This window comes from Fulmarus glacialis, unplaced genomic scaffold (assembly GCF_000690835.1).
Source record: "Fulmarus glacialis isolate BGI_N327 unplaced genomic scaffold, ASM69083v1 scaffold6109, whole genome shotgun sequence".
NCBI classification, from domain to species: Eukaryota; Metazoa; Chordata; class Aves; order Procellariiformes; family Procellariidae; genus Fulmarus; species Fulmarus glacialis.
Genome location: NW_009233759.1, coordinates 47468 through 71495, shown reverse-complemented (window position 1 = coordinate 71495; position 24028 = coordinate 47468). Strand labels below are relative to the sequence as shown.

Sequence of the window (24028 nt, the reverse complement as noted above, 5' to 3'; positions counted from 1 at the left end):
ATACCCAAAAGCTAATAGAGAAAAATGCTCATTGAAATACATGCAAGGAAACAGAGCGTATGAGAAGTAAATGAGAAAAATACAATAGTTTAAAGCACAGAGCTACATACAAGAACACAGAACTATATTGTTGCCTTGTCAAAAAAAAAAAAGATGCCCATACTAAAGTCAAAATACGACCGAAGACCAAAGGAGCAAAACGTGCACTGCTAGGCTACTTTTGGGTATTTCCTAAGGACCTCGTGAATGCTATGTAAAAAACCACTGTGCTGACTGTTAAACAGATTTCAAAAAACAGTCCGAGGCAGGAATTGACTTTTATAACATCATATGAAATGCGAAAGGACTATAAAAATATCGATTCAAGACACGTACATACACGTACATACAACCGTGTATATTCTCGTTTCCCTTCACAGAACTTGGCATCTCCTCCCTCCCTAACAATTCTGCGTTTTTCCGAGCGCTCTCCAGGCAGGTCAGTTTATTACAAAAACCTCAAAACTCTACCTTGGTGTCATGGCGTATTGCCGAGACTGGGGTGACTTCCTCCGCTCTTTTCTTTTTGCCCTCTTCATCACCTTTCTCTTCTTCTGCCTTTTTCTCTGGAGTCACAGTGGTTATCAAGTTGGTCTGAGAGATGCCCTTTGTTGTGGCGTACTGGCCAGTACCAACCTCTGCAGCAGACACAGAATCCTTCATGTACATTTCATGGTTTTCATTCACTGATGCTAAAAGCAAATATTTAAAGAGGGAAAGTCTGAAATAGCTTTTGCTGAGAAGCTGCATAAAATTAAAAAGCTGGGTTAGTAAAACATTTGAGATATTGCTGAAAACACAACTATGTCATGTTTCAGGAAACCAGAAGCATGTGCATATATTTAAATAAACTGTTTACTTGAAATGAAGCTTGTAGCTTTTATATGCATAAACATATATTATGGATGTGTATACACACATTACTGTAGATAATGTGTGCATTACACAGTTGTTAAATGTTAGCAAGCCATTAAAAGTGCTACTGTAGTAAAACATCTGAAAAAAATCAACGCTTTGCCACTGTTATCAGGCAGGAAACATAAGGAGAACCAGCTATGACATCAGCCGTGGGGGTGGAAGAGATTTTTTTGGAAATCTGTCAGAATATAACAATGCAGATCAAATGCACAGTAAGTAACGTGCTGCATTACAGGAAATGACAAATATCGATGTAACACAGGCATAATATCTGAGAATCAAGAAATGGCATCTTTGTCTTATCAAGTATTAAAGTCTGCCAGTTAAGTGAGCTCATTATCCTAAAAAACTCTGGGATGTGATGGCATTCAATTCAATGGACCAAACCAGAATATTTTAGGATGTAAATATTCCATAATTCAGCAAACTTAAATAAATACAAATGATTTTGAAATAATAAATTTACAGATAGAATGTAATCAAAGCATTAATAGTAACACCCAGACCTGCTCTTGACTATTGTGTAACCAATTTCTAAGTCAACAGGACTATTTGAATTTATAAAGTTACTCGCATCTGTAACAAATGACAGGGCCGGGATCACAGCGTAATCGTGATGCTGAATGTTACAGCCACATTTGCGTTGTAGTAACAACCGTAGTGAAGAAATCACAAGCACTGATTAAAAAACCTCTTTTCCCCATTTGCGCTTACGCAAATTAACATCAAAAAAGCCTTGCGGAGTCTAACAAATGCTGGGGAAAAGCGTTTCAGGTATCTTGTCTCTTGGGAATGAGCTTAGGAGGCGGGTGAAAGCAAAGGGAGTAGAGGGAGACATCTTGTTTAGATGTTACAAACAAAATAACGCAGAAGGATAATTTCTGCTTTGAGACACATGCACAGCCAGTTGCTTGGTAACGAGCAAGAAGCACATCAGAATTAGAAGATTCCAAAATAATTAATGACATGCAGCACCTTTAGGGGGAGAAAAGAAGGCTTCAGTACTTTCAAATCAAAGCTTCTCCCCCTCCCCACCATCAGCTATATTCATTGCAATTAGTTTGTGATATTCTGGGGAGAATTCACCTTTTTTTTTAAACTGTAGCAATTCTGAATTTAGTCTCAGTCTTTTTTTCTTCAAAAATAAACTACAACTTCTTTTTACTCAATAGCTGACAACAGTAACAGCTGATGGAGTAGCTGAGACTCTGAATCACGCTGGTTTAACCTAAGGGAGCAGCAGAACCGCGACCTCCGTGAACCACGGAGAAAGACAGGAGGAGAAAGGACATACTATAAACCTGCGTATGTTACTCTCCATCTCACACCTTCAAAAGTAATGTATGGAAAAAGCCTGTTAGCGCTTATCCGACTAGGACGCGAGGTAATTGGAAGCAAGTGTTATTACTCAATCAAGGGAAATGATTCATTTATGAATTGTAACATATACTTAAATGAAAAACCTACATAGGAAAAAAAGCCAAGTTAAACCAAAACCCAAACAGTTATTCATGCAAAGCCTGAAAAAGCGCTGAAGCCTGACTTGCTCAGGCAGGCAGGTCCAGGCTGGCAGGTCCAGGCGCCCCGTCCTTCCCCAAAGCGGGGAAGCGCTTTGCAGGTGTGAGGCCAAGGAGAGAAGCTCCACGAAGAGTGGGCTCCCAAGGACCTCCTCCAGCCAAACACTTTGTAAAGACCGCAGCAGTACGTTTAGCACAGTATTCCTCTGCATCCTCCACCACCCCTGCAGAGAACGTGCAGGTACTCACAGCCTCCACTCAGCCGAAGCTCAAGGAGATGAGATGACAAGAGGTCTATACCTAATCTAAAGCAGTGATCACCATCATGATAACTTTTGACAAAGTCAATTGAGAGGACCTTACCCCCATCTAAGCTGCGAGACATAGTGTAACGTTTACTAGAAGACCGCTCAAAGTAAGGTGCGGGACGGTCTATGAGGGCGCTGGCTCTTCTCGTCTGGGCCTGCGTTCGGCCGCTGTAGCGAAACTTGGAGCCCAGCGTGAGGAACTTCTTTGGAGGTGCTTCTGGCAGCAGGAGCCTAAAACACACCAAGCAGTGCAACCGTTATTCCCCCTCCTCCAAAAATCAGCCCACTATTTCTGCAGAGGAGGGAAGACGACCAGTGGGTATCACTCCTCATCATAACCTGTGCCTCACGGGTCTGCGGCTAAAAGGGAATCAAAGGATGCCCCTCATACAGCATGTAATGGGAGAGAATCACTCAGTCCCTTCCTGCTTGAAAATCAGATTTATTATTTTCTAATCACCAAAACTAAAAATAAGGTGTTCCTTGTATCAGGCACCCTGATCTGGGCTGAAATACAGATATATCTCTTATACTTCAAATTTAACATGGTGCTGCTATGCTGAGGACAGGGCCAGAAGAGATTTCCAGTGAATGCCGGGCAGTATTCATTCACAGGGACGCAGATACCTTCCAGGTTAGAGCCTTCCCATCCTCTGTATTTTGGCTATGGAAGTTTGCTAAAGAAGCTGTTCTCCTGCTATGGAGTTTATGCTTTAGACATTGATTTTCCATTAAAAATCTGAAAACACCCCAAAAATTTATGCTCAATTACTTTTTAGATCTTTTGCTGCTAAGACTGCATTTCCTATGAACGTACAGACAGCCTGAACCAACAGTTTTAAGAAAGGAGAGGAATTCTTCAGTCCTCCCGAACACCTTGAGAGGGGTTTTTAAGCGCTGGACACCCTTTCACACCATTGAAAATCTCACCCTTTTGGGTTTCCATTGTTAAGTATCTCTCTGCTGACTATCTCAGCACAAACTAATTACAGCATTTATTCTGCTATCCCAAACTTTTCTCAGGACTTCTTAGATGTCAAAAACATAGCTGCAGAATTCCTCTGCAATACAAAAATTACAGCTATGGATTGGGTATTCTGGGTGACCAAAAAAATACACTACCAACTACTGTCTGTATTTTCATATGTAACTAAACGAAAATCTCCTTTTTCTTTTTAAACTCTTACCCACATCCCCCAGTAACTTTCCATATAAGTTGTTCTCCCTATACAAGCATATGTGCAGAAGTGCAGCGAAGTCCTTCGTCTCTTTAATTATAGCTGCTGATAATATCATGGCACAGATAAAGCAAAACGATTAATTGGGACCATATGGTGATTTTAAACATTCAGTATCTATCTGAAATAGTATGAATAATTTGGGTGAAACATTTCAAATTCGGAAGAAGCAATAACCTTCCCTTGTCTGCTCAGAGATACCTCGTGATCAAAAAGGCAATTTGATTTGAAGGGGTTTGTCTCTGCTGACTGAATTGGTCTTTCTGTTGCATTTTATACCACATCTTTAGGAAAAGAAATCCACATACCTGAAAAATGTATGGTGCTCAACACACACTTTCCATAAGCGCTTTGCAGCACGATGATTTGGCAACTTAAACCCAATAGTGCTTTCAAACTGCTCAAACTAGGTAGGAAAAAAGAAGTAGTATGTATTTGATGCTGTGTATATATTTTTAGACAGTGTACACAGGTTCATCTTCATTTCCTCCGTCTATATCATCTCATTGCAAGGGTGAACATATATGCTCATATATATAACCACATACATATATATTCTACAGACTACTGTCTGGGAAGGAAGCTGTGAGTGATAATCAATGGCAACCTTTGAGGATCGTTTTTGGGAGGATGCCCAGACGAGCAAGAGGTTTTTGATGGTGACAGTGATGTTTTATGCTCTATAGTAAGAAAGAGATCAGTTAAGACTTGGGAGACTTCTGAGAAAAAACATCATTTAAGTGTTTTAACCCTGTTGTTTTAACTTCACCAGTTTAAACAAAGTGGGAAGCCTGATAATAGCCTGGAGGGGAGCAGTAGTCCCCAGGGACTGATCTGGTCTCGCAGAGCCTTAGATTAAGGAGATTTACACTGAAAGAACTACAGGTAGTAAATCACAGTGTTTTTAGCTAATTTATCTGCTGCAGAGGATAAGGAAAAGACAGGTAATTGAAAAGAGTCGGATACTAAGAGACCTTTCTAGGTTGTGCTGCAGATTTATATATTCCAGATGCAAAAGCTGTGCCAGCTACAACAGCTGTAACATGTTGATGGCTACCTGCAGATAGCCGAGTAGGTGAAATAGTGTTGCTGTGGTCGGGGAAAGGTAGGCAGAAGGGCACGTCTAAGGAAGCCTGGATTCCTACGGGGAGCTGACAGAGAGAAACAAGGCAGGAAACAGCAAAACCGTAAAGATGATACAAGCGACCCATGGGATGGTGAATCACATTATCATCAAATGTGATTTGGAAAGAGACTACGTTGATTATTTTGCAGAAGGACCTATGACCTGGTCACAGGACGCTACATACCAAGCCCAGCAGAACTCAATAGGACTTCAGTGGTGGAGACCTTGAGTGCAGGCATTGGGAACATTAGTGGCTATTAGTGTTTTTTTTTAAACCAAACTCAAGACTGGGAAGTTGGTTACTAAAACTGTCTGCTGAGAGGCAGAAGATGTAGGTTTGTGGATTTTGGTTTAGGACTCAAAAAAGGCTCAGGGTGGGGGTCCCCAGCAGATTTCCCAGGTCACTGATGAAGCCAGTACTGGAGACATTGGCTCAGGACTCCCAACTGCCATACTGCGCTAAGGGAGAAACACCAGTCCTCACCCAGGTGGTTTCTGTCCTGCCACACAGCTCCACCCTCTAAAAATGGATATGGATTCTTCATCTATCACAGACTGGCTATCATACCAGCATTTAAAATGGAGACGCTCCTTTGCCTCTGATGATCCTGAACTCCTCCTGGGATTTTTGCTAAGATTTACCATCTTACTTCTGGGTTGGTGCACGCTCAATCCATGAGGTAGGTATTTGCAATGCATCTGGCTGAGCCACGAGAGGGCACTCACTGTACGAGATTTCACATCACCTTCTCCAGAGTCGGAACATGAGCTCCTGTGGGCCTGGGAGGGCTGATGCATGGAGCCACCAAAAATGCTGAATGATGGATGCCTGACTCCATTTTTATCAGTCTCCAGATTTCTACTCAGACTCCAAATTTACTAGCCTGAGACACTTAAAAATTTGGTATGGCCTGACTACATCTCTTAGTGGGTAAGATGAATAGACACTAATTTAATATACAACATAACGATGGATGACGAGCACTCCATGAATAAGCAGCATGTTACTTAAATTCCCAAAGTATTCATAATATGGATGAGCTTTTTACATGCAGATGGCGATATTTATTCTTTACGTTAGTTCACGGATGTAAACAGAAAAAGACCAAAGAAGATTTTACCTGTATTTTAAATAAAGTATTTGCCTAAACTTTCCTAAGAAAATCAGCACAAATTAAAAAAAAAATAAATGGAGAGGAATGTTAAAGGCTTGTAAGACATGACAAATCAACAAACCCATGAGAACACGCATTTTTTGAAAAGGTTCATTCACTAAAAATGTCAGGATGCCCTTACCTCCCCTGGTCGGATTTTGATGTAGAAGTTGTTCCTCTTGTAAGAAATTTTCAGAACCTTTGGCCAGGCAAATCTATTTATTCTGAGTCTGTCTCGATATATTAAGAGACCACTTGCACAAACTCCTAACATGATTTCCACTCCTTCAGAATCCTGGAAAAGCGAGCAATGCACTTTGTTGAACATTTCTCCCCTTACATCCCACAGCACTACAGATTCTTGTATACTGTGTTTCTATCTGAGCTACGTCTTTTTAATGCACCAGCTGTAGTGACCTGATTTCTGAGAGCTACCCCACTCACTGACTGCATTCATGCAAGTAATAGTAAGGTTGGGCAGGGTGAGAGAAACTGAGTGTTGTGAGTTTCCTTGTGGTTTAGAAAGACTCCAAAAGGTGGTGGGAAATTTTAGACGACATTAAAAGAATTACCTTAACCATATACCAAAATTTTATTAGCGTAATAAAAAAAGAAGTGTTATTAGCGTAAATACCAGATTGAAAGTAAGTAGGACAGCATACAAATTTACTTCTCCCTGTATCACTCATCTCCATGACTAAGCCTTGTGAATCCTTAGATAGATTTTTCTTCTGTAGTTTGCTCATCTTGGCTTTAGTTAGTTTGCTAGTTTCTTTAATGCTGTTGTGCTTATGCTCAGTATTTTCACTTTGAAATGATCAGCGGGCAGAAAGTTGGGCATTTGGACCAGAAAGATTCTTTCTGAAGTGTGCAACCGTGCCTGTGCTATAACCCATTTTTGACAGGGAAGCTGTAGGTCAGACATACTAGCACTATAAAAGATTTGGCCACAATCTTATCAGAATATACTCAAAATTATGTATTTTTTAAGTAAGAACTACACGCTTCTCCTTCCTTTAGAAGACTTCAAATAGTCTAAAACCAATCTTCACTGTTTGCTATCACCACTAGCCTGTGTAATTGTACTAATACTGCCGGAGAAAAGAAGGATCCACCTTAAAGCACAGAGTTCGTTGGTAATTATTTTAAAATAACTTAAAGTTACAAAAGTCTGACAACAGAAGCTATGAAGATGTCACCCTATGATAATCATGAAATGAATTCATCATTTTCCTCTGGTTTTCCCGACAAGCCATCTCTTAGGCACGCAGTGAAAATCTGATTACATTTTAAAATGAACACAAAGGCACGCATGGTCAGTCATGATGAAAAGGCTATGGCACAGCTTGCAATACAAAAAAATTGTTTTAGAATCAAGAGACACAACACACAGTTAGTGCCACAAAGTCACTCCAGTGTTAGAAAACACACCAATAAAGGATGTATGTTCCAACAATGATGGTATCACCCCTTAAAGGTAGATTTTTTTCTAAATAAAGCTCTCGCATGGTATCATTGTGAGATACAACAGAAGAGACAAAGCTAATTTTTTTCAGCGGACTTCAACTTCAGTTTCCTAAGCAAAGAGTAATGCCTAAATACAGGAAATACGTTTTAAAAACGAAAGTGCCAGTAATCCCACTGCCTGGCGAATGCCTGAAATGCATGTGTGCTCACATACGGCACACAGCTGCAGGTGCAAAGGGCTCCTTCTTTTGATATACTTTCTCAAAAAGTTGTTGAGAAATGCCTGCTTCCCTCATCCCAACCTCTGCAGAAGACCTAAGTCCATTCATGGCTTTAATAACTTGTCGGTGTCAGAGACTGCTTTTCAGTGGGATACTACTCGTGTAAAATGAAACGTAAGTAAGAGGAGAATTTGGCTTTTTTCAGGAGCAATGCGGTTGCACGGAACAGAAAACTGTTAGCCGAAATGGCCGAGGCACGAGACGCTGAGCTGCACATCCCTGCAGCTCTGCATACGAATGGGAAGTTTTATCAGAGCGGTGACAGCCCAGAGGACAAATCTGTCTATTTGAACACATTGTTTATCGTAGCCTTGCGTTGGATAATTGAGAACTAGTTTTAACAGCAGCTGGCAAGTCTAGCATCTGTTGAATACCTAAGATACTGGGACAGCCTTAATGAATTGACATTTACATAGAGACATCTGCCATGGTGTGACTTCAAAAAGACATCCACAGAGATACTTGTCCCCTAGCCTGATACCATGAGATGTCACTGGCAGACCTAATTAAAACGAAACATTACTTCTCATGCAGAGTCTACTTTTCCCACTTTCAGCTCCGTTTCCAAGATTACTGTTGGGTTTCTTAACCCACAGACATACCCAATTCGGTTAGCACTGCAGCTTTTTAAATTAAGAACATCACTTTAGAGAGGGATCGGCTTGTCTACCAACTTCTCTCGCTCTGAGACTTCTCATATGAAAAACAGAAGAGTAAAACTGGCTAATGATACTTTTGGGGGGAGGGGGTAAGGTTATCTCAGGACACCCCATTTTAAATTTCACAGCCTTTCTCCAATATTCTGAAAAAAATGCTTAGGCCTTAGTGCTGTGCTAGGTTAAATTTTCAGTAATGAAGCCTGTAACATATTCAGAACAGGAACTCACTTTGCAGGTTTCTTTGTGTTGGACAAAGGATGGTGAAAAAAAGCTACTGAGTGACATTTGCCAATCCGTTTCTATCTCTGCTCCAAGTGTGCCTCAAGATTTTGTGCCTATCTGCACGACACAGGGAAAGCAGCGGCACGCCTCCTGGTAGAGTGCTGCCCGTTGAGCCATACGCAGATTTTTCATTTTCAGTGAAGGCAATTAACAGAACACAAAAGATTGCCTTGAATTCTGTAACACACATGCACAGCTCTTACAAAATGCCCCAGGGACATGGTTGCAGGCCCTTTCAAGATCCGAGCTGTAAATTCATCTTGGTTCTTGAAAGGATCTGCTGCAGCATAAAAACAGCCTTACAGTAATTTGACCTTTACAGAAAATGCAGTGCTCTCCACAGCTCAGGATTCTTTGTTCAGCACTCATTTGCCAAGGATGCTTGCTAACCTCAGAGATGTTAAAATCCATTAGCCTTACTTTGAAGAGTGAAGAAAAAAATAGTAATGATTTCTTTTGAAAAAAAACCCACAAAAAAACCAGATAACCAACACAAGGCTGGTAGGTGGCTCTCCCAAGCCACTATAAGAATGACCATGTTTTATTCATAACTTAACCTGCCAATGATTAGAGAAACTACTTCATCATGGGAGAATGTTTCCAGCAGAATTACTGCCCTTCCAAGTCAACTGCAACAACCACACTTCAGAAGAGAGACAAGCCGCTGTCTCCTCATTACTATCAATCTGATTAGGTTTCCAACATGGCTAAATAATTGCTTGAAAGTTCTCTGCAGTGTTAGAAATCATCTGCTTATCTAGTTAAGATACCACAGTTGGCCTTATTAAATTGGAAAATGTAGCTGAATAAAATGACAATTGATCACTCTCTGGACAGCTTCTAATATCCTTCCTCATTACTCTGTCCATTCAATACTTTCCCAAAGGATTTGGTTGTTTAATCAACATGAAAGGTTCATGTGCAACATCTTTGAATCTATAGGCTAGGTTATGTTACAGTTACAAGATATATTTATGCTTATCCCATGAGTCACCTTTCCTCATGTTGACACATGATGTATCCCACAAAACGCCCGTCTCAAAACAACAGGAAAGAATAAATCAGGGAGTCCATGCAGATTCAAGTACTATGCCACAGGAGAAAGATGACCGGTGAAAGAACTATAGTCTATACCTTGGCATGATGGAGATCTACTCCGTACATGGACAGTTTTTTGGCATTCTCCAGGAAATGCATCTCAGCCTCTGCAGGTGTCATTCCCCTGAGGAAAAGCAACCAATTCTAGCATCAATGTTAAGGAAGCAAGAGTCCGAAATAAAATCCAGCACCTGGAAAACACTTTCAGCCTGTCAGAACTACAGCCGTACACCCCTTAGATGGCTGGGTACCTACCAGAGCCAAAGCTCTGGTGCAGATCCTGTTACCTTTCATGCTGCAAAGCTCTTCTCTAACCACAGACACGGAGAGGAGTCTTGTCCGAAAAATATTCTTATTAGGTATACTGCAGCAGGTTTTAACATTTCCTGACGCACCAGGACGGTACCCGAAGGCAGGCTAGAGCCCACACCGATGCCCTCCGCTTACCTGTGGCTCTTGTGCAGCTCGATCACTTTATCCTCCAGCTCTTTAGTGTGATTCGGCGCGAAGCGAAATTCGCTGACATAGTCGCTGCCGTACTCGTCCGGGTCGTAGTCGCCGAGCTCCGACTGCACAGTGTAGGAGCCCAGCAGGGCCAGGGTGACGAATGAGCAGGGCAGCCGACCCGACACGATGTCATCTCTCAGCTGCAAGCAGAGGTAGTACCTGCAATGGAGCACCAAGACGGCTCAGAAAGTGCTCCTCCACCGCTGCCCCCAAAGGAGCACCGCCCAAGCACCGGCACGAGGCCTCGGTTCCTCTACTGATTTGCAGATAACTCCCAAGCCCAAAGTTTTTCAGGCATTAACAAGGATAATAATAATTTTTTGGGGAAAAAAAAAAAAAACAACCTTGCCTAACTTATGAGTAGCAATGCCTAATTCATCTTTATAAAGCAGCATGGAGACCTCGTAATAAAATAGGTTATTACTTTGTTTAGTGACCTAGATGGAGAATTACTCATTGAACATACCAGGTTTCTATCATAAATCACTAATATATATAGCTACCTGATAATTCTTTTCTTTAAGGAGAAAAAATAATTGAAAACACCAAATACTGTTCATTAAAGGGTAGCTGAACTCCAAGCCTTTCAAAAAACGTAAGTTGTCTCTTTAGCAAACTGTTGAGCTTTCTCAAAAATACATTTAAACAGTAAAAGCTGTTAAAACCATGGTGATAAACAGTGCAAGGGATCACCAGACAGAAGAAAACAGAAAAAAAGTGAAGAGCGTTGGCTTGGTGGTGAAGGCACGGAGTTCCCAGGGGAGATTTGAGGGCAACAAGAGTCAAAAAGCAATCCTTTCTTTTGGAAGGCCTCTGTTGAAGTGTGAACTCTTGGCACACTCTCTTTCTGCGCAATGCCTAGCACAGGGGACCTCCGATTTAAGCCAAAGGCTTCACGCTACCTTAAAAGCAACAAGCAGTCCACAAAGCAACAAAGGTTAAAAAGATCCATAGGTTGCAAAATGTTGTAACAGGCTAGGGAACGGTTTGCTGATGGCACAGAACTTGTCACGGCTCAGTAGTTTCCCTGCCTTATACCAAGCAGGAAACCGGGTGAGGGTTTTTTTGCAGTTATGGTTGCAATCTAATACAAAACCAGAGAGCAGAGGTGCAGACTGCAGAACTAAGTGACTTGGATAGCAGGGAGAAGCCATTCATTACCACCGTCTTCCCTATACCATGCACATTAATTGTTTACCTTGTCAAATGACATACAAAATTTACACGCGTGCTTATTCTCATTCCACTTCTTTTCTTTCATAGTTATGATTTTACTTACAGTAACAACTTGTTACCACTGGCAAAAATGGGCATCGGGCATCTTTGTGAAAATTAAAATCAACTCTCAGGAATATGTATCTTGGAAAAGCTGGGGTTTAGGGTTAAATTATACAAAAGTCGTCTTAGCTCAGAGGGTAGACACTGTTCACAGTGTCTTTTCTGCCAAAGCATTGTGTATTTTCCATAAGCTCATAAGAGAAAGGAAGCCAATGGGGATACAAAACATTCCTTTTCTTGGATAATTAGAGTGTAAGTGCTACTACGAACAGCTTTTAAGCCCCTTCTAGAAAGGTATTTAATGTTTTAAACACCTGGTAATATCTTCAGATAGCTGGGCAGGGTCTGGAGGATAGAATTTCACATTAAATGCAAACTGCCAAGCACCACCTGGAAAAGAACACAGATTGACTGAAAGTACACTGTAAGTGCAAATGGAGATGCTCATGCTGTTTGATTACCAGCAGACTTAAAAATACCCCAGCCAAGCACTTCATAAGAACAGGATATAGTATCTTTTTCCCATACATTGTTCTGAAGATACTACTTATCCCTCTCACAGTTACAGTATTAGATCAGATTTTACAGCTTTTTTCTTATTTAGTAAGATTTCCACTGAAGTGAGGCCCCTAAGGGAGCAGTAATTTATTACTAACTCTAAGAAAAACCTCAGTCCAAAAACAATGTTTACTAGAATTAACCATCTGAAAACACTGCCTATACAAGCTTTAAAGACCAGTAACCCAAACCACAGAGGTGCTGGAAACACGGCAAGTGAGAGTACGAATGGGCTCTGGAGCGGGGTGATGTGCTGAGTTCTGGCTGCCCAAACCAGCTCACAGCATCCTCTCACAGTGCTGCCTCAGCACATAGCTCCTGTCTCCAGCAGACATAAATTATTGTGCAGACAAAGCTGCAAGGACAAACACAGAGAGCATGACTGAAAAACAGTACATAACACTGGGGAATTTTTATTCAGTTATTTCAGTAAGTCTAGGTGACCCATGGGATGGATACTGGTTTGCATCACCACAGTTTGTGAAATTTTTTTGGAGCGTTAGCTTTAAATGTTGTAAAGAAAGAATATCAAGACTAAAAAAAAGAGTTGAACACAGCATGTAAATATAAAAGCTATTCTGAGAAAAGGGACAGGTTATACTAGCACGTCTCGAATGCAAATAAAAAGCAGTAACAATCCCTCAAACCACAGTGTTCTTACAAGCAACACAGTGGTTTTTCAGTAACAAGACTTTTCACTGAGGCCTCTATTGTGGGATATACCTCTTATATGTACTTCTACCACACAAATTACAGTATTTCTGTGGTCAAGAAACGAAAGCCAAAGTAATGACACTTCTGCTTTCTGAAACGCATTGACGTCAAAGTACAAATCTAGCTAGAAGTAAACAGATCTCTCTTGAAAAGTCGGTATTGGCCATGTAATGAGGAAGTGCTCGTGAACTGTGAAAAACAGGACTCTTCCTTATAAACCTGACAGGGCTTTCCCATGATCTTCAGTTCAGGGGCACCTTGTGCCTAGGCACCTCCTAAAGAGTATGGGGTTTGAAGGTGTATCTGGTGCACTCTCTGGTAAGATAGCTTATATGCTGGAAAGGACTGCTGGCCTGGAAATACCCTACAGTTGTCCTAACTGGGTGTTTGGGATTATTTAGAGACAACAAGGAAATTTCATCCCGTGCAAAGCCCCATCCACTTTGGTCATTCACGCACCCGAGAAAACAGGCTCAATGTGTGAGAAGACTTTTGACATTTACCATCAGGACTTCAGCTCTTGGTGAGACTTTTGGGCTCCCTGATTTTAGGAACTTTTCCACTCTCTTGGGCCATAAAAGCTGGTGGAAGGAAGATTTGGCTGGCAGCAAGGACGGGGCACGGTCCCGCCGGGGAGTGGACTGGCACTGAGGTGGGAGCGGAGCCTGTGGGTGACACCTGGCCCCACGACAGAGGGAAGGGGCCATGGCCCAAAAATCTATTCCTCTGGCATACACAAAATAAATCAAACCTATGATATAGCTTATCATATAGGATGGATGGTTTAAGATACCGGAGTAAGAGGCCTTCACCCCTCACTTACAGGGGTTTAAATAAAACCCAACATGGTGTAAGTTCACGGGTTACAACTAATGGGGCGCGAACCAGGGGCCGCACACATGATGACAGCCTCATTTCTCAACCACTGGGATGAAATCCCTGTGGTCTGCAGCGGAATCACAGATATCCGAGTGTTGTACAACTCAACCAGCATTTAGAAGGATTACATGTATGAGTTTTGGAAAGTGTCATGGGTAACAGTCCTACTTTTCCACTGTTGTCCTGATCCAAACTTATGGAGTGAACTGTACAGAGCAAGCAAATTATTGCTGTCATCTTCTGCAAATACAACTGTCCCCCACGTCAAGTCCAGGATGAGACTCTTCTGCCCCCGTTAATTTTTTGCTGTCACAACCTTTCATTGCCTATCTCATGGCCTGGGCACAATATTAAATGCATTTGAAATCAGCGGTGTGGAGCGGAGCTGCTTTACTTGCATTGACCGTCAACATAACCTGACTCATCGAGGTCTACAGCACCTTCCTCTCCAGATCCATCTTCTCAAGAGATTAAAAAAAGGCAGATTTTTCATTACTTTTTATTGCAGATCACTTACTTTTAATGAAAATAATACTGGTGGAAAGGTGTGGTTGCGCATAGCAAGCAGGGAAGTTTTTCAGCCAGTGTAAATTAACCCTTTGGATCTTGGAGAGGGAAGTGATTCATTTGCTGGGCCTGACCCAACAAACGTGAACTACCAGATGTATTTGCTTGTGAAAGCACAAGTGCTAGAAGAGATCATTCACAAAACATGCAAAGAAAAAAACTACTGAGGCTTTCCTGCCCAAAGAAGTCACACACACAAACATTTCATCGATTTTAAAAAGTGGGGGGGGAAGGCAGGTCAAATTTTGAGCCTGGCAGTCTTGACAAGGTTTTCCTTCAAGATGTTTTTTAATTTCTAATGTAGCAGATGGCTGAATTTAACAACTGAGCTTTTTAAAATATTCATGTGAAGCAGAAAACTGACTGGTTCTCTGTGAATTGAATGGTCATTTTAGGAGCAAAGTTCAAGCTTTTGAGATGCAGGAAGGAAAGATATTTTAGATAGAGTGCTATCTTTGCATCAGTGAAGTATTTCAGTAGGGGGCAGGAGTAGCGTTCCTGAATATGATATAAATATCAGTAACACCAAGAAATAATTTACACACATAGCCTAGTCCCTAAAGTTACGTTGCTTAATGTCAAACTTCAGGTTTTTGCATCTGCAAATGTCAAGTGGTTTTCAGCAACGCAAGTTCATGTGCGACGAGCCTCAGTACCCTCCTGCACTCATCATGGGGTAAAATACCTAACAGATGCAGGTAAATCCTTTGCCAGAGACTCGGGACAGGATGCAAAAGACGACTGTGAAATAGGCTTTGTCGCCCCCGGGGGAGCGTGCTCTCCTGGGGGAAGGCATGGAGAAGGGGGCCGCGGGCCCGTTCTGCCTGTCCCCTCACCCTGTGGGCAGCGGGGCCGAGGCGAGGGGCTGAGGAGAGGGTCTGCCGAGCCCCTGGTGCTGGGGGCACCCCGGTGGGATGGGCAGTGACCCAAGAGCGGCAAGTTACCCCAGTGGTTTGGGAACAAGCCCAGAGGATCAGAGGGGCTGGGCCGTGATGGGCGTGTGGTGCCCAGGACACGCCGCTGGCCGGCCGGGGAGCCCCCTCTGCCTCTCGCATCCCCGCTCGGCGCCACGGGGGTCCAACGTCTTCGCGCACACAGATAGCAGTTTGGAGGGAGACACTTTTTGGTGTAGATTTTGGGGTCCAGGTACACCAGAATGAAAGTTTTCCAGACCCGCTGAAAGAAGCACACAAACGACAGCAAACTTACTTCGGATCTGCTTCTTGATTTCCTTGGCAGGGTCCAACCAATTCTGCAAAGAAAATGTTTCCTTTTTTCAATTTGAATTAGAAAACACAATAAACGTTATTTTTAAAACAGCGCTATGAGTCAAAGCTAGAACACGTGAAGGTCTGCCACCCCTCTCTCCTTGGAGCAGCAGTAGGCAGGGATAACGTTAACTTTCAAGATGGGGCCCTGGGTGGAAGTAGGATTTTTATTAACTTTCCCAGCTGTTGAGGGGCTGAATGGTTTGAAATAAAAAATAAAAAAATAGAAATTAGTAAAATAAATCCACAGAAACCTTTTTCCAGAGTATCTTCTGGTAAAATTAAATTTCTACAAGCTTGTTAAGAAGGTTTTGTTTGGTTGGTTGCTCGGTTGTTTTTTTTCCTCTAATCCTGGAAGGGCTGAAAACGATAAGCAAGCGTGGCATAGGGTACTACCCCGTTTGCAACCCGGCGTGGGCACGAGGGGCTCCCCGGAGGCAGAACCGCAGCACCGGGGCTGCCCCCATCCACGCCGCGCAGAGCCCGGTGACTACGCAAGACAAAACCCTCGCCGAGGAGGTGGGGAATTATCACGGCGATGTGTTACTACTCGGTGGATGCCAAGGAGCAGACGAAATTCCCCTGGAGGAGGCGCAGAGCAGCTTGGGGTCTCTTAGTGCCACTGCTGCCTTGCCTTCTAACAGAATCAAACTAATATTTAAAATCTGTCGCATAGCCCAGAACAAAAAGTTCGCTTCCCCTAGGAAAGTTCCACTTTCTCCAAAGAAAGATAAACAAATGTATCAGAGAAAGAAAAATATTAAAGAAATATCAAACAAGCAGAACACAACAATCTCCCCCCAACAAAAACAACCAATTTGCAGCTGTCCAAACCCGGTCCGTGGTGCAAAACATGAGCCTGAAGAGCTCCAGCTATCGCTGAGCACAAAAGCACACTATGCACCAAGAAATTAAAGATGCATCAGGATTTCTATTTTCAAAGGTGACATGTGATGTGGGCACGTATATTGTCTGGCTGGAAGTTATCTGGCAGAGGATGGAGGTGAATTGCTAAGTACTTTGATATTAAAAAAATGCACGTTAATGATCAGTAAATGTGGTGGCAGGTGGTATTCTTTTAGCTGTTTAGCTCTGTAAAGTCACTGGCAATCTATAAATGTTTAGTACTTCTAAACCACCTGTTAACGTTAACATTCTCCTCTTTCCATTACAGGAAAGCACACCTATCTGGAAATGCACTTAAACATCTGCCTAACTTTTACCCCAACCCAAAACTAAGCATATGCTAAAGTGTTATCTTGCACTGGTGTGGACCAAGCGTCTGCTTAAGTGATTTTCTGAATCAGAAACAAAATCCTTATATTTAGAAGTTTGTAAAGAAAGGGGAAAAGAGAAAAAAGGACTGATTTCTTTTTTATCATATGTATCTGAAACAAAGGGAAGCCTAGAAAATAAAACTGTTGTTCTCACAAGACATAAACAGCTGAAGAAGCAGTAATAGCTCCAGCTTCATCAAGGAAGATCTTTCAGGCCATGCAAAGCACAAAATACCTTCACCTGGTAAGCTCTGCTGGGCTACAGCACATATTGCTAAAAAGTTTTGTTACTGGTTTCTTTCAAAATATTTATCTTAAAATGCCAAAAACACACAGTGTATTTTAAATTATCCTTTGATATTCTCTCTTTCATCATAACATGTCCAAAACAATATATATATATCACCCGCACACTAGATCATCCTGGACGCTGTTAATACACAGGTTATTTAATACTGAAGTTGAGATGCAGACAAGCAGAATGTGACTCACTATTGCTGCCAACTCCTTCTGAAGACTTATGTCTTTAGCCAAATCAACAGTAACACTCAGATAAAGCAAGTCAAGACTTCAAGCCTTACTTTATCTTAGCAGTTAGCAGGAGCAGTCAATCAACTCCTGCCTATTTGCATCCCAACCACAGTATTATTAAGCTATATTTTAGTATTATATGTTTAGTAGTGTATCTATGAATGTAAATCTGACTTTCATCTATGGCAGTAACGAAATAAATCATACTAGAAAGAGAACCAGCTATATGATTAACTTCTTTCATGGCATAAATAGCCAACACAGAGGGAAGCCAGGGAAACACAGGGAATGCTCTCGAGAGGTACAGAGTTACAAAAAACAATAGCTCAAGCTATGTCTATGGAACTTGGCGAGGAAGGTAACAACTTCTGAACTGTTTGCAACTGTCTGGGGGGTATCTTATGGACCTCTGATGTCCACGTGCCAAAGGCCAGCCACCGTTTTGTGGGTTACCTTTTGGTTTTCTGTGTCTCTGTATGTTAGCCCAAAGTAGTCTTTTTCCAAAAGGTTCAGATGCTCACACACTTTGTCAAATAGCACTTGACCTCTGGAACGTTTCTGTAGGAAATGAACAGGAAAAAAGATCATGTTTGCAAAATGAAGTAATATAAGCATTAAAATAACACCTTTTCTGTTTAATTCTCAAATCAATAACCCCAAAATTATTTATTTAAACTCATCCATCTTTCAAACTTGTTGATCTGGAGCTTCATAAGAATCTGCTGAATGGGGCAGATCTGCTTTCTTGCTTCGGTAACAATGCGCACTGATTCCAGGACCCTTTTTTGTCTAATATATGGGGAAATACGATATACACCATCTACTGAAATCACTGAAAGAGCCTACTATCTCACTGGGAACGCAGCTGGGCGAAAAAGCACTTTTCCAGTGTCCCACTAACCTTCTTTACTGCTAACAGGTTAGATGAGAAGATCTCTCACTGTCAACAGCCAGAGCCCTTAGCAGAAGTTTCGTAGTATCTCTTGTATTGGATGGTAAAAATTCAGGTACTCCTAGTTCTCAGCGTTATACACGACATTGAGAAAAAAAATCTCCAAAAAACCAAACGCAGACAGAAATGTCCTCTTCATAAGCTATGTGTGCCAACTTTGATACGCATTAATTACGATAAACAATTCAAAATTATTTGGTCACTGTTTCATCACTGCCTGCTTCCCTAAGTGCAACTCAGCTAAAGGAAAAAAATCTCCCCACTTTATATCAAACACATGCACACATAAATATTTCAGTTGATGTCAGCGCCGTGTTTTCTTTATCTGTAGCACGCATGTGACTTGAAGCAGACTGGAAACACGCTACTTGCTTCAAACGCAGGAGGCTGACACAAGGGAGGAGAGAACGCCGCCTCCGAATTTACGCGTCTCCGCCGAAAGAGCCGCGCCCGGACCCCGCTGCCCGCCCAGCAGCCTGGGCCGGGGGGTGGGATATTTCACAATCCAAGCTGACATAGCTATGCCAACAAACCCGTGGAGCCCAACGCTGGCCCCAAACTATTTTAGAAGTGGTAAGCAAGCCAAGAGAAAAGAAAAAAAACCAAAGAATTGAGGGTTGCTGCCTAACACCGTGTGAAAACATTACGAGAAATGATGGAGGGAGTTGTGCAGCGTAAGCTGATTCAGTTAAATTTGGTATTTCTATTGGGGCTCTGCTGGTATATTAGAAAGGAAGCAGGGAAATATCCTCTACATTTTTATCGATGGGGAAACTGAAGAGTGTGGCTGATAGAGTCTAGCAAGTGTTCTCCAGATGAGAAAAAACCAGGCACAGAAGTGTACTGCAAGCGTATTGCTGTAACTTCGTTCGCTGTGTCTTCCAGCATCATTTGAGCATAGAGCTCTGGGGCCTTGTTCTGCTTGTCACACGCTTTCCACCCTGTAGTAGGCAGCACAAATACACCCCCGCTCCTTTAAAATTTCAAACAAATGTTTAGTTAATTCTTTATGCCCCAAACTTGGAAATAGATAGTAAGAGGTTGGTGGTTTTATACTTGATGCTCCATGGAGAGGATCAGGCGGATAAAAAAGATCTCACTACTGGTGTGCAGAGGGGAACCAACTCAGAGCCTTCAAGCCAAAATAGTCACATTTCTGCTATAAGCAAGCAATGCTGTACTTTGCAAAATTTCTTGCTTTTCTACTTGACAACAAACCAAGTGGCTATACTGAATGGAGAGAAATAAGCAGGTGAGCTCTAGAGGATACCTGCTTTGAGAAACACTATGTCTGCACCACTGCACCATTTACGTGTATTTGAATTGTGACACTTCAATGTCCACTTAATTATAAGGGTCACACAAGGCCAACACAGGAGCTGTTTTATGTGGCTGATCCGTGCAGCTACACAGATGTCAGCTTTGAGAAATAGTAGCCAGCAGCTGCAAGGTACGGTGTTTTAATAAGGAATTGCAGGAAACAGTTGTGTGGGGCTGTGCTGTAATAAAAACCAACCAACCAAAAAAACCCCAACGCTCAGGATTTCTTGTTCGGCTACACATTGCGGGCAAGTGAGAAGAAGTATGGCAAGCCTGGAATAATTTGCATGACTCATTTTTTGTCCATGTCAAAATGCATCCTCCTCCTTCTCTGGGAAGATGCCCAAGTCGTACTCGGCCACTTTTTCTGCATCAGGATACGGGAAAGCCCTGCCGGTGTTGTGAGAGGACGTCAGAAACACCACGTGTAACTGTCAGCCCTTCCCGGTCAGGGTCCCCTCTTCACCAGACACCAGGTGAGAACTGGTGGTGGTTGAGGGGAAGCCTTACCAGGACCACTTTCCTTCTCACTGTCCACAGAAATGCCCATCAGTGTCCAGACAGACGAGCCTCAACGTTGCAGCCTCGCTGCCCCTGAGCCCTTCCCCAGGTCAGAGCTGACCCGAGGGAATCCTGTCATTTGGGGGCTGGGGGCTGCCTGGCAATGTAGCCGCCACTTACGCCCCCCAAACCCTCGTGTACCTGCGTATATGCAGCACTGCTGTTTCGTCCCCACCCAGCATTAGCACGCACACTCTCTTTCTAAAACAACATTGCACAAAAACACAGTGAGGGGAGGCTACTGCATTTATCGATGGGAAATTAAGAGGTTTAGTTAGGAGTATAGAATTAAAGCAACTGAACAGACCTCCTGTGCTCTTGTTAATTGTTTTTATTTTACTGTGTGCCCAAATAAGCATGCCAGACAAGGCATGGGTACCATTGCTTTGGCAGGGAGAGAATGGGAGGAGGAGGAGAGAAAGGTCAAGTTACAAATTCATACAGCTCCTCAACCCACCCTAAACCTTTGCTTTCCACTATTTTGGTGTGACAAGTCTAAGGCGATGAAAGACTGACAGTCTGCTGGTTACTGTGGATCAGAAGTTAATGCCAAAAATGCCAACCAATTCTCAGCAGTCCAAAAAATGTGGATTAAAAAAAAAAAAAAAAATCAGACTTCATGCTATAAAATACTGGCCTTGTAAATGAAAAGTTTTTCTGAAATGTAAATATGGCAAGAGTCTCCCCCAGAAATACTCTTAGCTATTTTTCAGGCATAAATGGGATGAAATGAAATGTGCAGATGTGGAAAAAGAGACACTTTGTTTAAGCTTTGGGAAATCAAGACAACAGAAAGAATGCAAAACATAGACTGAATGGTATAAATGAGCACAGAAGTCCAGGAGCAAAAACTTCACGGTTTTCACAGCCTCCTCCCTGCAGCTCTATAAAGGCCAGGGCTCTCGCTTGATGCTGGAATGGGAATAAACAGCCTCCCGGTCAAGCTCCCAGTGAAAGGAGCCAGCAGCAGCGAACTTGGCAAGCCTGCGCCCGCCAGCAATTCCCACACGCAAGGCAGAGGAGAAGTGGCCTCTCTCCTCGCCAGCTTCTCCTCGGTTTTGGAGCTGAGCTTCTCCCTCCTCAGGAGGCCGAAGGCCACAAAAGGCTCTCCTGTCCCCTAACTGGCTTCTCCAGAAACACTCCACGCTCAAAAGCCTCCACGTTGGCTTCTTCAGCCCATACCCCTCCATCCCACCCCCGATCCCTTACAAGACCACCAGACCAAGATAACACGTTGTACATCACTGAGAGTGAGGAGCTCAAAAATTAAGTACTTCCATCTTAGCTCTGCATGGATAACAGGATTATTATAAAGTCAATTATTCTCATTGGTGAACTGTTGGGTATCATGCCTGGTATTTCTTAATGCAGAAAAATAATGAGAAAGTTGTCCTTTATTATGATTAAGCTCATAAGCTGTAATGTACTTATGATAAACGAACATTATTAAAGTGAAAAAACGCAAGCCTTTGTTATAGATACGTTGTCACTTCAGTCACAAAATACATATTGCGCATTAATATAACCACAGAATCACAGATCGGCTGAGGCTGGTGGGCACCTCTGGAGATCGCCTAGTCCAACCCCTCTGCTCGCGCAGGGCTACCTAGGGAAGGTTGCTCAGGATTGTGTCCACTTGGGTTTTGAATTATCTCCAAGGACTCCACAGCCTGCTTGGGCAACCTGTGCCAGAATTTGACCACCCTCACAGTAAAATGTTTTTTTCTTCCATTTAAATGGAAATTCCTGTATTTCACTTTGCGCCCATTGCCTCTTGTCGTGGCACTGGGTACCGCTGAGCAGTCTGGCTCTGTCTTCTTTACTCCTCCCATCAGATATTGATACACCTTGGTAAGGTCCCTGAGCCGTCTCTTCTCCAGGCTGAGCAGCCCCAGCTCTCTCAGCCTTTCCTCACAGCAGACATGTTTCAGTCCCTTTCACCATCTTTGTGGCCCTTTGTTGGACTCTCTCCAGTATGTCCGTGTCTCTCTTGTACTGGGGAGCCCAGAACATGACCCAGCACTCCAGGAGTGTCTCACCAGTGCCGAGTAGAGGGGAAGCATCACCTGCCTTGACCTGCTGGCGACACTGCCTAATGTGGCCCAGGAACGTGACCCAGCACTCCAGGAGTGTCTCACCAGTGCCGAGTAGAGGGGAAGCATCACCTGCCTTGACCTGCTGGCGACACTGCCTAATGTGGCCCAGGATGCCCCTGGCCGCCTTTGCTGCCAGGGCACACTGTTGACTCTTGTTCACCTTGTTGTCCATCAGGACCCTCAGGTAATAATAAACCCCGAACTGCAGCAATCAAGCTACCAGAACCATATGTTACTGTACTGTGATAAGCAGTGAGGAAAATTACATGGGAAATGAGCAACCCACAACATAATACAAAGATGTGACACCAACTTCCTTGTCATGCAGGTACTAGTAAGACCCCAGGAACCCTCTTTGCTATTTAGTGCAATACAAGGAAGATTTCAAACTAGCTTCCAAACTGGAAGCTAGTTGGGCCAGAGGAATATTTATCAGAATCTAGAACTGCCGCCTCCAAGGGGCAAATTTTGCTTCTGTGCAAAAGCGTAGGCTTGGCTGCCCCAAGCCAGGACACTCCATCTCTCAGAAACGTCTCCTTCAAGCTGGTGTGGCTCCCGGTTTGGCACTCCTCTCCTGGTCCTGAAACACAACCATTTGCAACTTGTGTGCGGGGCGTTTTGGCACCTGCCTCGGTGACGCAGCCTGAGCCTCTCCTGATGCACCCTCACCCTGAACAACACACCTTCGCTTGCTGGGTAACCTCCAACCTACCAGACCGGCCATCTTTCCTAGCTTTATTCCAGCAGAGAGGCGTCCGTGCTGAAGATCTGTCACCACTCGGGCTTCTTCCAGACTGAATCCAACCCTCTGTCTGCCAAGTTCCTCCCTGGAGGGGCAGTGCCGCACTGGGACCGGTATCTCAGCAGGGCTGAGGAGCCTCTGTTCTTGGCGGGTTTCAAGGCACTGGCCAGGCAATGCCACAGCCGGCCTGACCCAGCGCCGGCCATCACCCTGCTCAAACCAGAGGCTGGCCCCGCCGGCCTCCCCAGTCCTTTCCAACCAGCACGGCTGTGATACTGGGATCCCTGTGCACCTCCACAGATGCTAAGGAGTTAATCGTTGTATACCTGATAAAAGTGTAGAGTGTTAGTCTACTCTCATACTCTATTTTTACTCACGAGCAGATTACCTTCCTCTCACTGATAGGGAACTAGGATCAGGAGCTGAAGAGCAGAAAACAGCCCTCTCAGCTTCCTAGAAATGAAAGCTATTGCAACCTCCGTAGTGTCGCATTTTGGAGCAGTTCTATTTTTGCATCCGATGCTGCAGTCTCATGTGGATGCAAAACGCTGAGCAAGGGCTGGGGGAGGGAGCCGTCTGCAGCACACAGGTACGCCCCTCCCGTTTGAAAGCAATTACAAGAGATCACATTCAGTGATCCGAGTTTTACAGACGAGGGAAAACCCGAAGATAGAGGCCCACAGCCAAACAG

General features: G+C 43.3%; 1 protein-coding gene across 1 annotated transcript in view; it reads right to left on the bottom strand.

Annotated features, from left to right (window-relative positions):
- Nucleotides 1-510: 510 nt before the first annotated feature.
- LOC104082328 (band 4.1-like protein 3) overlaps nucleotides 511-24028 on the bottom strand; it is a gene marked incomplete at its 3' end in the record, with an annotated part of 41772 nt that continues 18254 nt past the window's right edge. Inside the window, exons 3-11 of the mRNA XM_009585422.1 lie at nucleotides 18120-18224; nucleotides 15800-15842; nucleotides 12187-12262; nucleotides 10535-10753; nucleotides 10124-10211; nucleotides 6443-6595; nucleotides 4329-4426; nucleotides 2838-3013; nucleotides 511-731 (exon numbers count right to left, since the gene is read on the bottom strand). Of these exons, the coding sequence (XP_009583717.1) occupies nucleotides 511-731; nucleotides 2838-3013; nucleotides 4329-4426; nucleotides 6443-6595; nucleotides 10124-10211; nucleotides 10535-10753; nucleotides 12187-12262; nucleotides 15800-15842; nucleotides 18120-18224 (1179 nt within the window). The remainder of the gene's footprint in view (nucleotides 732-2837; nucleotides 3014-4328; nucleotides 4427-6442; nucleotides 6596-10123; nucleotides 10212-10534; nucleotides 10754-12186; nucleotides 12263-15799; nucleotides 15843-18119; nucleotides 18225-24028) is intronic.